Here is a 16902-nt window from a genome sequence, read left to right as displayed (position 1 = left end):
TTTTATGACATTTTGAAAAATATCAGTGTCCAATATAGCCACCCTTTATTTCAATAATAGTCTTAAGCCTTCCATCCATGCAGTCTGTCAGTTTCTCAATCTGTTGACTATCAACTTCTTAGGCATCACCAACCACAACCTCCCAGATACTGTTCAGAGAAGTGTACTGTAATGTTTTCCTTCACTGTAACACTCCCATTTAAGAAGGGCTCACATGATTTCAATAGGGTTTAAGACAGGTAAGAAAGGGGGCCATGTCATTATTCTTTCATCTTTAAGGCCTTTACTGACTATTGAAGACTCTGATGCATGCAATGGATCATTGTCCTGCATAAACAGCATGGTTTTCTTGAAAGATGCAGACTTTTTCCTGCATCACTACTTAAAGAGATGAATCCATCTTCAACCTGAAAAGGTCCATCTAGTTCATCTTTAATAATACCAGTGTGACGCCCAGCTGCGCTTGGTATCACAGATCCTGGAAGAGTGCATTGATGGATTCCTCCACAAGAGGCCCCCATAAACATTCACACATCTCCACCTTCCACCTCAGACCAGCAGAGGGAGCCCGTTAGGGATATAAATAGGGAAGGTGGAGCCAGGTGTTATGCACACGCCCGGGCTAAGCGGCGTGTGCGTGTGATTGGTAGTGATTCCACTGGACCGTGCCGGAGAGTGAATGCCTGGAGGGGCGTGACTAAGTATTCACCCGATCCGACCAGGGTCGCACGACGGCATACGACGCCAGTGCACCAAGGAGGAACCGGGCAGAGGGACCAGGTGCTACTCCAGGACAGACCCCGGACACGGCTGTTGACCCACACAGGGGAATACAGGAACAGGCTGGTAGGCTGGCACACAGACTGGTGGGTATAGGCAGGCACGACTGGTATGCAGGCAGGCGGGTATGCAGGCAGGGGGGTAAAGGCAAGCACAGCTAGAGTGCAGACAGGGAGGCACTAGCAGGTAGGAACACAGGCGGGATAGGACCCAGTACACACCGGGACTCAGGAACAATACAGGCAAAGGGGTACAGGCAAGCACAGCTAGAGTGCAGACAAGGCTGAGCAGGGAGGACAGGGCTCTGTTCACACGGAACAGACAGGAAGGGAAAGGCAGAGCCAGACACCCACAGGGTACTTGCAGTGAAGTAGCGAGTGGACCACAAACTCACAAACGGGAGTACAGAGACAACTGGCAGGAGTTAGGTACGAGTTCAGACTCTGCAGAAAAAGGAAGGGAACGGACATAGAGGCAAAAACAGGTAAAGGATAGGAGAGAGTTCAGACTGGAACTGAGTGTACGGAGGAGACCGACACTGCAGCGGGATACAGGAGCGGGTCTGGGAATACTGCCCCCAGAGAGGCGGGACGAACAGGCAAGGAGCGTGTTCAGACAGGACAGACAAGATACAGGAGCGGGTCTAGGTAATCGGCCCCTAGAAGGCGGGAGGAACAGGCTAGGAGCGTGTTCAGACAGGTCAGACAAGAGAACACAGAAAGGACTCAGTTCAGACACGGGAACTAATACCGAAAAGCAGGAGACATACAGGACTCAGTTCAGACACGGGAGCTGATACCGAAAAGCAGGAGACATACAGGACTCAGTTCAGACACGGGAGCTGATACCGAAAAGCAGGAGACATACAGGACTCAGTTCAGACACGGGAGCTGATACCGCAAAGCAGGAGACATACAGGACTAAGTTCAGACAGGCCTGGAAATACAGCCTCCAGGAAAGGCAGACAAGGAAACAAGGAACGGGACCTGGCACCTTCAGAGTGCAAGCACACACTGAAGGAAACACTATGCTCAGGCAGGGATAGAAGGGAGCTGCTGAGCTATATACCAAGTGACAGACAGCAATAGGCTGAGGACGCACAAGGGGTGTGACCCACAGCAGGTACAAAAGGCAGGAAGTGATCGGGCGCCGCCCTTAAGCAGCAGAAACAGACACAAACAGACAGCATGGAGGGAAGCCAGAGAGACATTCTGGACAGGAGATCAAGTGCGCGCTCTTGCACAGTGGGAGATGGACCACCATGCAAGGACGCCGCCAGGTATGTTACACCAGGCAGTTCAGTTCCTTTGGAGAGTTCAGCAAGTACAGGTCTGAATGCAGAGTTGAGCTCAGTTCAGTTGTAGCTTGGTTAGAGCTTAAGGTGTGCCGGTGCCATAAGATCGGTGAAGCGCAGCAAGCTGCCGTTAGTGTGTATAGCCTAGTGAGGGCCCAAGTAGGCCGAAGGCGAGTGGAGAGTTAGTACATAGGGGGCAGAGGAGCTTAACGGGCTCACCCCGAAGCAGTAACCGGACACCGGGTCCGAGCTTACAGGGATCTCTACGACCCAGTAAGGCATAACCGGAATCCCTGGAGAACTACAGGTCCCAGGATCGCTAAAGTGCATATACATAACAGAGCCGGGAGACACATAGGCCCCGCAAGCTGAGGTGCGTGTACTCCAAGAAAAGAGACAAATTTAAGCCTAGCTCCAGGCAGGTCAGAAACTTACTACGCAGAGGGAAGAAACACCCGCTCATTGGGGAGGATCCTGATATGCACCCTTCACTCTACAGTGTTCCGGGATGTACCTGAATTTCCACCAGTAAAGGTACTGAAGTGACTACCGTGTCCGTCCCTGTTCTTGCTCTGACCCGACTGGGTCTCGCCTGTCCTGCATTCCCCCTCCTACGCTGCCCTGAGGCCCTGCTCCACCTGTGGGGAGCGATACCATCTAAGCTGCCACAACACCGGCCTCAGTGGACTGCTGCAGCGCTGGTGATCCTCACCAGACACCACAGGTGGCATCACAAACATTTACAAACCTATTATCCCAATATACATTCCCCTCTTTTCAGTTGTCCGCCCTGGGCCACAGACCGGGCCAGCCACCGTGATACCCCCAAGCTTCTGAAGGCCCGGTGCCGAGTACCCCACAGCCCCGGGGGCGTGACAACTTCTGGCGTCACGAACAAGTTTCCGTGCCCGCTGCAACGACGAAGTGTTATGCCCGTTGCCACCGGGTACTGTGCGCCTTTATTCTGAACTGTGTGTTTTGACTGTGGTGAAAATTGCCGCCATTGTTGGACTGCCGAGCGAGAAGAAGGGCGTAACCGCGGGAAACTTAGGGGCGTACCTGCAAAAGAGAGCGAAGCCCCGGACACGCCCCACTCCTCGACGTCAAACCGGGAAGCGCCAGGTCCTGTAAGGAGCGTCGCTGAATGCTCTGACGTAGGACGCAAGCGACGCAAGGTCCTGAAGATGACCGTCACCTGCGGAGCTGCGGCCTACCGGAAGAAAAAATAGAAGGTAGGCCACGGTTAGCTAGGGGGGCGCCAGAATGTCCGACGAACAGCACAACGCCGGCCAACGTCCCTGATGTTCAACCCACGGCCACTCCACCAACAGCGCCTGTAACCCCTGTCATTCCCATGACTCTACTGTACATTCCTGGAGCAAAGTTGCTCCCCTAGTACAATGGTAAATCAGATACCCTGTCTGGATTCAAACGGAAGATATGCGGTATCTTAGACATGTACTCTATGACAGGCAAACAAAGAGCCACCGTTGTAATAGGACAACTGACCGGTGCTGTGGAACGAGAAGTGGAAACATGGTCGGTCGCAGACCAGGAGTCAGTGTCCGCAATATTTCAAAAGCTACAAGCTGTCTTTGAGGATCTTACTGAGGCGGACCTCCGGATGAGGTTCTACAATTGTTCCCAATAGCCGGAGGACAATGTTCGGGACTACGCCTGGCGTCTACAAGGGGCCCTGAAACAGGTTAGTCCAACCACCATTGAAAATGAGAACAAAATTCTAAAGGAACAGTTTGTCCGGGGACTGAGGTCTCCAGTCCTTGGATCATCCAGATGCCACCTTTGACAATCTTAAGGACATGGCTATAAAAGGACTGCACCCCTGGAAACAAATGCCATCCAATGTTACCAGGGTGGGGCTACCCCAGTGCCTGCCACACCCACCTTTTCCCCAGTGGCTGCTGAAGCTAAGGTTCCAGCAACATCCCCTAGGGAGCTGGATAGTCTGCGCTCTGAAGTGCGTCAGTTGAGCAAAACCCTGACCACTGTGCTGAGTGCCCTGCAGCTGCGGACGGAGCCCGAGGAAGGAGGGAAAATCCTGTTAGCCGATAGCCCTGAGGATGTCCCCTGGATGCGAAGGAGGAGGAGGCCAACACCGCCCTCTACGAGGACCAGTGACCAGCGCCGTCCACAAAAGGACCCTACCTGCTACCGCTGCCGCAAGACCGGACACACAGCCCAGAATTGTCTTTTAAACGGAAGATCCTGGGGCCGAGGGCCGACACCCAGGAGTAAACTCACCAGGCCCATCAGACTGGTACAACAGGTTCGTCGGAGGAAGACCTTTCCTGTCCATTGTGTTGGACGGGATCCCGACGCACGTTCTGCTGGACACAGGATCTCAAGTAACCATCATGCCTGACGTCCTCTACAAGAGGTTCTGGTCCATGGACGACATACGTCCGCCCGCTCCAAATATTTCTGTTTATGCCTCAAACGGACCCCCCCTTAACCTAATCAGGGTTAAGAATGTGACTGTAAAGGTGGGGAGAGTGGAGCTGAAGGACCAGGGGCTAATTATAGTAGAGACTAATCCTGATGACACCAATCCGTATATGGTACTTGGCACTAACATTGTTGGTAACTGTTTGGGAGATGTTGTGTTCTTGCTCCAACAGACAGCTGATACTGCCAGACCAAGACAGAGGAGGGCACTGCAGAAGGAGATCCGAGTCCTGATGTACCAACAGCAAGTAAGGTTAACAGACGGTGAAATCGGTAATGTGCGGGTGACGGACCCTATACCCATTGTCATTCCCCCAATGAGTGAAATGCTCATCTGGTGTAGAGCTGCTATAGGTCTTAGAGGACAGAGCTACCAGGCGGTAGTAGAATCCCTTTTCTCCGAGCATAGACCCACGCTCTTAACCGCCAGGGGAGTGGTAGATGTACGTAATGGGAGGGTCCCCGTCCATCTTCTTAATTGTGGGGAAGACGAGGTCAGACTGCCACGTTATGACACTGTTGCCAAATTACATGCTGTAAATAACAACTGCATTCACAAGGCGGAGTCCTTAACCTCACCAGATGAAGTGGAGGATAATGACCCTGCAACCCAGGTGGAGGATTGGTGTCAACAGCTCCATGTTGGGACAGACACCACTCCAGCCCATCAAAAACAGTGTGTACACCGGGTGGTTCAAGAATACTCGCAGGTGTTCAGTAACCATCCACTTAACTTCGGGAGGATTAAGGGGGTTCAACATCATATCCCCACAAGCGACCATCCCCCAATCAAAGAACGTTACAGGCCTATACCACCAGCTCACTACCAGAAGGCTAAGGAAATGTTGCACGACATGAGAAAGGCGGGGGTAATAAGGGATAGTTGTAGTCCCTGGCCAGCTCCCCTAGTGCTAGTTAGGAAAAAGGACGGGAGCATGAGAATGTCTGTAGATTACCGACAAGTAAATCGCATTACACATAAAGATGCGTACCCTTTACCACGCATATAGGAGTCCCTAGTTGCCTTAAAGTCTGCAAATTACTTTTCCACCCTTGACCTCACTAGTGGGTACTGGCAAGTAGCTGTGGCTGAGGAGGATCGGGAGAAGATGGCCTTCACCACCCCGATGGGACTCTGCGAGTTCAACAGTATGCCGTTTGGACTCTGCATCGCCCCCGGAACGTTCCAGAGATTGATGGAGTGCTGCCTGGGACACCGCAACTTCGAGACTGTGTTACTTTACCTGGACGATGTAATAGTGTACTCCAAAACGTATGAGGACCACTTGAAGCACCTGGCAGAGGTATTTGAGTCACTGTCCTGGTACGGGATGAAGTTGAAGCCCTCAAAGTGCCACCTGCTCAAGAGAAAGGTACAGTACCTGGGGCACATTGTCAGTCCGGAAGGGGTAGCACCAGACCCGGAGAAGGTCACAGCCATCCAGAAGTGGCCGGAGCCGAAGAACCTCAAGGAGGTGCGTCAGTTCTTGGGACTAGTAGGATACTACCGGAGGTTTGTAAAAGACTACACTAAGAAAGCAGCTCCTCTGCAAGACCTCCTGGTAGGGCAGTCCCCCAAAGGCAAAAAAAAACCATTCCACTGGGGTAAGGAGCAAGCAGAGTCATTTCAGGAGATGAAGGAGATCCTGACAGGCGATGAGATCCTAGCCTATCCTGACTACAGCCAACCGTTCCTGCTGTATACAGATGCCAGCAACAAAGGGCTGGGCGCTGTTCTAAGTCAGAAGCAGAATGGGCAAGAGAAAGTGATAGCATAGGCAAGCAGGAAGCTCCGCCCGACTGAGAGGAACCCAGAGAACTATAGCAGCTTTAAGTTGGAGTTCCTGGCCTTGGTTTGGGCCGTCACTGAAAGGTTCAAGCACTATCTAGCCTCCAGTAAGTTCACTGCCTTCACTGATAACAACCCCTTGACCCATCTTGAAACAGCTAAGCTCGGGGCACTGGAACAACGATGGATGGCGCGGCTGTCAAATTACCGATTTACAATTAAATACCGGGCGGGCCGCAAGAACGCCAACGCCGATGCCCTGTCTAGGATGCCTCACCAGTCAGACACAGAAGAAGAAGTGGATGACCTGGAAGAGATTGAGCTACCTGCCTTTCACTGGAATGGGATGATCCATGAACAACGAGCCTCCAGGAGGCCGCGTGGAAAGACATTAAACCCCCTGCCTCACCACAGCTGGAAAGAGAACCAGGACAGTGACCCGGTTGTCAGCCGCATCAAACAGCTGATAACCCAAGAAGGTGCCTCCCTGGAGAAGGAAGCGTCTCTTCATGCAAAGCAGCTGTGGAACGAGCGAAGCCGGCTGTTTATCTACCGTGAGAAGCTGTGCCGGAGATATGTCAATCCAAAAACCCATGAGATGGTATGGCAGATAGTGGTCCCGAAGACAGACATCCAGATGGTATTAGAGGCTTACCACGATCAGGCGGGGCACTTTGGCTGGAAAAAGCTAGAGACCCTGCTGAAGTGTCGATTCTACTGGGTAGGAATGCGCAGCTCCATTGAACGGTGGTGCCGAGACTGTGGACCCTGTAGCCTCAGAAGAAAAGACTACAGCAGCCAGAAGGCACCCCTGAAACCCATCAAGACGACTCGACCCCTGGAGATCGTGGCACTGGACCATGTCAAGCTGTCCCCCAGCAGGTCAGGGTATTCCTACGCTCTGACCATGGTGGATCACTACTCACGTTTCCTGGTGGTCGCCCCCGTCAAAGACCTGACGGCAGAGACAGCAGCAAAGACGTTCCAAGCGTATTTCTGTAGACCCCATGGTTGTCCTGAGCAGGTGTTGATGGACCAAGGCCAGGCCTTTGAGGCTGAGTTGTTTAAGGAGTTCTGCCATCTATACGGGTGTAAGAAGATAAGAACTACACCGTACCACCCACAAACCAACGGTCTCTGCGAAAAGATGAACAACATCATCATCGACCTGCTAAAGACCATACCACTTGAGGAGAGAAATCAGTGGCCAGACCTACTACCTGACCTAGTGGATCTGTACAATCATATACCAGTAAGTTCCACCAATTGCACTCCGGCATATCTCATGCGGGCAAGGCCAGGGAAGCTGCCCATGGATCTGGAGCTTGGTGTTGTTGAGCCTGAAGCTGATATGACCACTGAGGACTGGGACGCGACCAGACAGGAGCAGTACAAGAGGGTGCAAGCCTGTGTCGAGGACAGTCTCACTCGGGTGAGAGAAAAGCAGGAGGCGCATTACAACAAAAACGCGCCCGCAGAACCCTTCACACCTGGTGAAACAGTATTGAAAAGGAAAAGACGCAACCACAAACTTGATGACCAGTGGGAAAAAGAACCCTACACTGTGTTACCGTCAAGATTTGACAACAAGAAGACCTGCATAATCAGTCGAGATGGAGGAAGAATGTCTACAACAGTGTCCAGGGACCACCTAAAGTTGTGTCCAGACTTACTGAAGCTCCAAGAAGAAGTGCCTCTCACCAAACCGAAGGAGCCTAAAGAAGCAGTGATCCACACTAACTTAGGAGATTTCCCGGCAGATTGGCCTCAACTAGGAGGAGCAGTAGTCATCCCTGTAATCACCTTCTAGCCACAGCAAGAAGAACCTATAAGTGCTGCAAAAGAGCCTGCTCAAGCAGAATCCCCGGAAGAAGGATCCCCGGTGGGAACAGAGCAAGAAGGCCCAGCCAATGGTATGCTTGCTAATCCAGTAGAGAGGTCAATACAGTTATGTAGCCCCTCCACACCTAGTGCTGACACATTGGGAGGTAGTGCACCTACTAGTACTTCACGCATCCCCGTACTGCGCAGATCAACACGTAGCACGAGAGGCAAAACCCCTGTTAGGTACACTCAGTAAATAATCAAATTTCTGGAATGTAGATAGTTACCCCTCGAGTATTAAATTGAAATGTACTGTATTAATTGTGTACTTTCTTATATGTATGTCTATATTAATTTGCGCCTTGCTTTGCAAATAGACAGTTCAAGTGAAATGGACACTTTACCTTATTAATTCCTTTATTGTTTACCTAAGAACTTCGTGGCTGAGGACTGTGTGCAGCCCAAAAACTGCTTTTTGTATATAATTGCGCTCCCTGGAGTGCCCCTTTTAGGTGACCCCAGAAGAAAAACCTGTCTGGAGTGGCTCTCTTGGAGGTCCAACTCAGGATCTTCATGCCCTGCAGCCACCCCAGGGGCCTACGTTGAGGATTTGAGACAGGTCCCTCAAAACCACCAAGTACTCTACCCTGTGAGATGGACATCGTGTCTGGGAACCTCACCATAGGAGACTTGAACTCTGAGGACATTTTGTATTTGTTTATATTGTTATGTAACGTTTAAGAAATGTGCCTCCCATAAAGGGAAGATTGTTAATGCATTGTTTATGTTTATTGTTTTATAAAATGTACTTCAGCCCGGGAGTGCTGAGCTTTGCTAGGGGGGAATGTGACGCCCAGCTGCGCTTGGTATCACAGATCCTGGAAGAGTGCATTGATGGATTCCTCCACAAGAGGCCCCCATAAACATTCACACATCTCCACCTTCCACCTCAGACCAGCAGAGGGAGCCTGTTAGGGATATAAATAGGGAAGGTGGAGCCAGGCAGTTCAGTTCCTCTGGAGAGTTCAGCAAGTACAGGTCTGAATGCAGAGTTGAGCTCAGTTCAGTTGTAGCTTGGTTAGAGCTTAAGGTGTGCCGGTGCCATAAGATCGATGAAGCGCAGCAAGCTGCCGTTAGTGTGTATAGCCTAGTGAGGGCCCGAGTAGGCCGAAGGCAAGTGGAGAGTTAGTACATAGGGGGCAGAGGAGCTTAACTGGCTCACCCCGAAGCACTAACCGGACACCGAGTCCGAGCTTACAGGGATCTCTACGACCCAGTAAGGCATAACCGGAATCCCTGGAGAACTACAGGTCCCAGGATCGCTAAAGTGCTGATACGTAACAGAGCCGGGAGACACATAGGCCCTGCAAGCTGAGGTGCGTGTACTCCAAGAAAAGACCCTACCACAAGGTCAGCCAGCGCAGGACAGAGACAAAGTTAGACCTAGCTCCATGCAGGTCAGAAACTTACTACGCAGAGGCAAGAAACAGGAGGCCCTACACCCGCTCATTGGGGAGGATCCTGATATGCACCCTTCACCCTACAGTGCTCCGGGATGTGCCTGAATTTCCACCAGTAAAGGTACTGAAGTGACCACCGTGTCCGTCCCTGTTCTTGCTCTGACCCGGCTGGGTCTCGCCTGTCCTGCATCCCCCCCCTCCTACGATGCCCTGAGGCCCTGCTCCATCTGTGGGGAGCGATACCATCTAAGCTGCCACAACACCGGCCTCAGTGGACTGCTGCAGCGCTGGTGATCCTCACCAGACACCACAGGTGGCGTCACGAACATTTACAAACCTATTATCCCAATATACATTCCCCTCTTTTCAGTTGTCCGCCCTGGGCCACGGACCGGGCCAGCCACCGTGATACCCCCCAAGCTTCTGAAGGCCCGGTGCTGAGTACCCCACGGCCCCGGGGGTGCAACACCAGCCCATAGCAGTAACCCACCTTCATCTTGCTGCCATCTGAGTTGAAGTGGAGGTCTGTGCCCGTTACTGATCCAGTCACGGGCCCCTCCATCTGGTCAGTGAAGGGTCACTCTCATCTCATCAGTCCACAAAACCTCTGAAAAACCTGTCTTCAGATATTTCTGGGACCAGTCTTGACATTTCTGCTTCTGTGTCTTGTTCAGTAGAGGTTGGGTTTCACCCTTCCTTACCTTGGCCATTTCTGTGAGCACTGAACACCTTGTACTTCTGGGCACTTCAGGGAGGTTGCAGTTCTGGAATATGACAGGACTGGAGGATAATGGCTTCCTTGTCACACAGACTGTATATGACTGCTCACTCTACTGAGAGCTCCTGTGTTCTCCAAAAGGAAGAAGCTGCCTGACATCTGGCAGTGCCTTATCCCAGGAAGAACAAAAGGATCGGTAATCCAATTTCGGACATGTCGGATCCTTAACTCTCCTGACAATTAATTGTCCGGGGCTCCCATACACATTAAGCTAATGTGTATGGGGTGCTTAAGCCAGCTGAGTAATTGAGAATATTTTATAAATATCTATTCCGATGTATTCTTTATGTTCTGAATCACTTTTATGGAATGTATTGGTCCTACATGAATTATAGAGACTATACAGCTTTCCTCCAGAAGGATGAAAATGGTGCACTAGTACCTACGTTAAAACTAATATTTCCAAATATAAAGTGAAATATTTGATTACACATATAACATTTAATATTGGTCATATGCTTAACAAGATGTATATGCTTCTGATATGATCAAACTATATTTGATGGAAGCAGGAGCATTACCTTTTCTCCTAGTTCACCTTTGGGACCACCTTCCCCCATGTCACCCTGCAGGAAAAAAAACATTGTATAAAATGAATCCAACTTACTGGGAACATGGCTTCATGTTTACTATTAGTGTCTGGTTTTTTTCACAATACATATGAGATTCTGGAGCCGTACATGTTATGTTTTTGATTAATCATTTTGGTGTAATTTTATACACAATATTCTGAATTATGATTTATTATATGTCAGATTGACCTTCCTGCAATATTTTCTGATCTAACATTGAACTCAAAAAGACACCTATAATATTGCATTCATCTAGAAGACATCTAAACCTTACAAAATGAGAATATACAGCACAATATATAGTGTCATGTTGTGTAGTGGCTTGTTTGTATTATCTAGCAAACTATAACTACATTATCAAAATGCTGTCAACTCTTCATTATAATCTAAATTTGGCAAGTTTAGTGCTACTCAGGAATTAAAGAATGAATGTAAAACAATAGGTCTATTGTTCACAGCTTGTGGATGGTGGTAACCACACAGTCCATCTAATAAAAGGTCATAGAAGCAAACCAAAGCCTGAATCAGTGTCTGTATGATCTCAAGGCTTTGGTATGACAATTATGACATTTTCATGTTGCCTTCTTTTCCAAACATTCATCTATCTATCTATCTATCTAGAAAAATTATGGAACAGCACCAGAGAGTTGTGTTTTCGGATGCAAGGCCTCCCAACCAAAAATCCAAATGTTTTTATCAACATAAAAAATAATGAGGTGGCAGCACTCCAGTAGACTGTGCAGCAGAAAAAGTGGACTTCTATTAGCCATGTAGCCACATGGGCTAATAAAAGTCCACTTTTTCAGCTACGCAGTCTTTTGGAGTGGTGCCACCTCATTATTTTTCTTTCTTTCTATCTATCTATCAAATCTAAGGAATATTCTCTAATAGTATAACATGAAAATGTAATCACTAGATTAAGTAGCAAGAAACATAATGGTAATAAATGTCTGAATTCTGAACGTCTCATATGAGGGACCATGACTAATGATACGAAAAACCCCATTTTGCAGTTAGTTCAGTTCATGTTTCTCCCCTACTTGCTAACATCATTAGACAGCTTGGTCTATAAAATGGGGGTTTATGGGTTCTCTGTTCTTTTGGAGACAGTCTCATAACACCAATATTATTAAAATTATTAAGTAATACCTATCTGTGAGCTTATCAAGTCATCTTTGTAGCCTAATAATAACTGCTACCATAACTACTTACCTTCTCCCCATTTTCTCCTTGATCTCCCTATAAAAACAAAGCATGTACTACCATCATTACACAAAATTATAGCAAGGGTTAATGGTCAGAATAGTAAACTGTTAAATATATACTCTCATGCCATCTTTCCTCCTAAATATCTCCAAGAAAAGGGCAGTAAAAGTCAATAGCACTAATTTGTGCTGCATACACAGGACTTCCCTGAGGCGTCTACATCAATTGGAAGCCTTCCTGACAAAAATGATGTACTGGTATTTGTTTTTTGGAGCTAGCATTTTTAGAAGGGACAGTTTATCACCAGGTACTAATAAACTGTGAACTGTAAATTGGTTTTGAAGAGTTTTATTTCTACCACAAAACCTGTAGTTGTAACGTGCTATTGTTAGTTCATGTAATTTTTTGCCTAAAGTTTGTTTCGAGAGGTTGTCTTCTGTGCACAATCTCAACTTGTTAAGTCCCCCATATACATTAGACCAACATTGGATGAACCTGTGAATATTGACGAGTTTTGCCAATAGTCTAAAGCCCCCGTCTCACATAGCGAGATCGCTAGCGAGATCGCTGCTGTGTCACGGTTTTGGTGACGCAACAGCGACCTCACCAGCGATGTCGCTGTGTGTGACACTTTGCAGCGATCAGGCCCCTGCTGTGAGGTTGCTGATCGCTGCAAAGTGTCCTGGACCATTTTTTGGTCGTTGCCCTCCCGCTGGTCAGCACACATCGCTGTGTGTGACCAGCGGGAGCAGCGATCAGGCTGGTAACCATGATAAACATCGGGTTACTAGGGGCGCACGCGCACTTAGTAACCCGCTGTTTATCATGGTTAAGAGCCTGCTAAAGTGAGCGGTAACCTCCCGCTCACCGTAGCAGAGTGGTAACCATGATAAACAACGCGTTATTAGGTGCGCGTGTGCCCCTAGTAACCTGATGTTTATCATGGTTACCAGCCTGCTCCTGCTTCCTGATTCTTTCCACGATGTCGCTGCTCCCCTGATCGTTGGTGAGCCTGCCTGTTTGACAGCTCACCAGTGACCACATAGCGACGCAGCAACGATCCCTGACAGGTCGTATCGTTGTCGGGATCGTTGCAGCGTCGCTAAGTGTGACGGGGCCGGCCTTAACTCTAATGTGTATGGTGTCACCAAAATTTTAGGTGATGTCGGAGGACAAAAGAATCTGGCATGTCCGATTTCAGACTGACAATCGTATTGTTCTTTTAAGATAAGCTGCCGCCAGAGATGTCTGGCAGCAGCTCTTTCATACAGAACACAGGAGTGGTCAGCCAGTTGAAGGATCATGTCATGGGAGAGTCAATGAAGATGGTTCAAGGAACTCCTGGCTCACTACACACTAGTAGATAGTTACCATCAGATTTATTTGTAGGAAAGGTAAGGGAACCCAATGCTCCTGCTTCACTCTGCTAAACTACATTCAACACAGGCTTCAACTTGTTCTCCTGGTGACAGTAGAAACATCTGCTTCCAAATCCTGTCACCTTGGTTTGGACAGTGGTAGCAGTAGCCTTCTGGACCAGATCTCCAGACCTTTGTCTTCCAGGAAGATCATCTTCCTGCAGGCTCGGACAACAGTCCTTCTCTCTGTTCTTGCTGCACTGCATGCTCTTTAGGTGGCCAAATTTATGGTACCAGGCCGGGGCCCAGTGGTAAAGCTGGGACTTGTAATCCTTCACATACAATGTATAGACAACGACAGTTTCTCTACTGCACAAAACTAGTTGAAGGAAGTGAGGGAGCTGTCACTCTGCCTTGATCATTGTATAGATGAATTGACTCCTTCTGCTGCCTGTCACCGGAGCTCCAATGATATAAATATCCATATGCAAACTTTTAATGGAGGCCATTGTCAGATGCTATATCACCCATAGTATATAATGGCATCCATTAAACATATAATTATTTTACAGTGTATACCGCAGGATTAAATAGTGTAGTCTACCATGTTATTCCATGCCTATTTTGTGGCATACTCATGTATACTGGCCAGACAGAGGCTAAAAGTACAATCTTTTGGCCTATGTCTAACAGCAGAAATCTAGAGACACGTTTGTTGTGAACAGTGGGAGCTTTTGTGGAATACACTCTAAACATGGATGAAACAAATGATGTGAATAGGACCTATTATAAGATAGGCCTTCCAGAGCAAGAGACATTTTTTGTATATGCTGTATATGCACTCCACTATTGCCAAGAAATGACGATCCTGCGCTATGATGGGGAGTTTTCGGGCACACAGTTTATTAAAGCATAGTAAAGCCTATCAGAAATGAAAGAACTTTATAATTTACTTGCTATTTAAATTCTACTCTGTTTCTGAGCTGTCATATGTGGTGATGTGACCTCCAGCTCCTTAATTCTTGTTATAATCCATTCAAAGCAGGGTACAGAAAATTCCTGTCTGTGCTTTGAATTGCTCAGCCAGGAGCTCTGCAGCATGCTCTATGATGTCACGGTGGTGTGGCCTACGCTCCTTCACAAGCTTAGAGTAACTGGGGATGTGCACAGCAAGGGAGAGAGCATAGCGACTCAAAGAACAAGTAATCTTTTGAACTAGAGCTAGATTACATTTAAATAAATTAATATATTATATTATTCATTGCTGTCCTACAATACATCCAGTATGTGCCAGATTGAGCAATTGTGATATTTGTGAGAAAAAATGTATGTTCAGTGATTTATTCATCTTAAGACTGTATAGCAGTCTCAGAATGGTGCTTTTTAGGTGGAGTGGGCGGTTGTAGATGGGGTACTTATATTAGCTGAGAGACAGACACAGCTCTGCCTCTTGGGTAATGTAGTCTTGAGGCACATAGGGAAACCTGGTAGGAAGTTAAGAATGTAAATAATAACAAACCATAAGGATGGCAGTAGGGGACTATGTAGCACCCTGAGGATTCGGCTGCTGCAGGGGTATTGCACCTCAACCCAGAGGTGTGATATTCCACTCCCGGGTAAGGATGGAGTGTGGAACTGAGCTCAGTTAGCTGCATGCACTACACACATCCCATTTCCGAGGAACAGACCGATGGTACTCCCACTAGAGAAATGTGCAGGTACAACAGAGTCTGTTCCTGGCTGGAGTGGGAGGGGGGTGGAACATCCCAGTAGTGTAGGGGCAGATAGGGGGAGCAGTCTGGGTAGTGCTAGGAGCTCATTGGGTGCTGGTCACCTGAGCTCACACATAGAGGGAGTATATAAGGTGGGAACAATCTTAGATCAGGGTCAGTCAGTCAGTCGTCAGTCTGTGAGACGTCAGTCTCTTGCAGAGTGAGGTCAGTCTGTCAGAGCAGAGGAGAAGAGCAGCTCCAAGGCCAAGAGAGAGAGAGAGGAGAAAGAAAGACCCAGAGGGGGAGAAAGAAGGAACTCCAAGAGCCCAAATTAGACCAGAGGGTGAAGAGTTGGCAACAGGGTACCGGATCCCAAGCTGGCAGAGGCTACAGCACACCTTAGCCAGGAACCGGAGGTCGTGGGCAGGATCGATCTGCCACGATCACCCACTAAATCCACCCGGAAGGCAGACCAGGAATAGGGTCAGGGAACCCAGAGACAAGGGTTTACCACCAAGAGGCCCGAGGGAGCCGGACATAGGTGGATCCCTGGTGGGGAAGGCCAGAGAAGAGGACAGGACAGAAAGGGAGCTCAGGACCACGCTCCAGAATCACCTGGGGGTTGGCTGAGTCCAGGACCTGGTGGACGCAGCACGGCTCGGGTGGTCACTTAAGGCCGGAGTGACCAGAACAACTGCAGTAAGTAAACAAACCCTGAACTGCACAGCCCGACTCTGCGTCTCATTTCCATCCTCGCTGCACCATCACAACCCCCATCCTCTGCAACTGACCCCCTGAGGCTATACCCCTCCCGTTGGGGGTTATACTACCTGAGCTGCACATACATCACCAGCCTCAGCGGACCCTGCTGCAGCGGCGGCCGTACTGACCGCAATTCAACGGGTGGCGTAGTCGACACAAAAGAACATCTAGTAACATCATAAGGACTGCCACACACTGAGCTTGACACCCTGGGCACGGACCGGGTCACAGCCACTCGGAGACTACAACCCCCATCTGATCCGGCTCCGGGTATCCCCAACAACACTGGCCCAGGGGTGCGTCAACTACGTCTATAATTTTATTAACAACGCTTTTTGTAAACCAAGTAAGACAAGCAAGATACTGAGTATATAAATGTTACTACACATAAAGAAGCAATAATTAATCTGGCTATATAAGCACATACAATGAAAATTGAGGTGAAAGATCAGGATACGTATGAGAATTCTACACTAAACATTTATGATATGACAGGACATGCACTGATTTCTAGTACATTAGTAGAAATGTCAAACAAGCTGTAGAATAAATCAACCCTACAGCAGATTAAAACTGACAACACAATAGCACTACCATAATTATAATATTGTGTTCTTCAGCCGGAGGCTGTGTCTTATTTGCTCACCTTCATCCCTTGAATGCCGTCTATACCAGGTGCACCTTGATCCCCCTAGAGAAAGGAAATAAAAGCAGCAGTCACACTTTTGAAATGTAAACCCAAAGATTACGGTGGATGAGCCTATCAGGTCAATGTAGTTTATATCAATAACAAAAACGTGGTCTCTGTCGAGAATCTAGAATTAATCTTTGTGATGATATACAGTTATCAATTAAGGTAGCACACTATGGCCCTGATTCTTTAACACCGGTGACTCGCATG

The 16902-nt window shown here is 48.5% G+C and overlaps 1 protein-coding gene across 1 annotated transcript in view; it reads right to left on the bottom strand.

The window, feature by feature from the left end:
- COL25A1 (collagen type XXV alpha 1 chain) overlaps positions 1-16902 on the bottom strand; it is a 686464-nt gene that overhangs the window by 204665 nt on the left and 464897 nt on the right. Inside the window, exons 13-15 of the mRNA XM_073640961.1 lie at positions 16648-16692; positions 12176-12202; positions 10913-10957 (exon numbers count right to left, since the gene is read on the bottom strand). Of these exons, the coding sequence (XP_073497062.1) occupies positions 10913-10957; positions 12176-12202; positions 16648-16692 (117 nt within the window). The remainder of the gene's footprint in view (positions 1-10912; positions 10958-12175; positions 12203-16647; positions 16693-16902) is intronic.

This window comes from Phyllobates terribilis, unplaced genomic scaffold, assembly GCF_046119375.1.
Source record: "Phyllobates terribilis strain yellow unplaced genomic scaffold, ASM4611937v1 Scaffold_1__5_contigs__length_1240528914, whole genome shotgun sequence".
Lineage (NCBI taxonomy): Eukaryota > Metazoa > Chordata > Amphibia > Anura > Dendrobatidae > Phyllobates > Phyllobates terribilis.
This window is presented reverse-complemented; position numbering and strand designations above follow the sequence as displayed.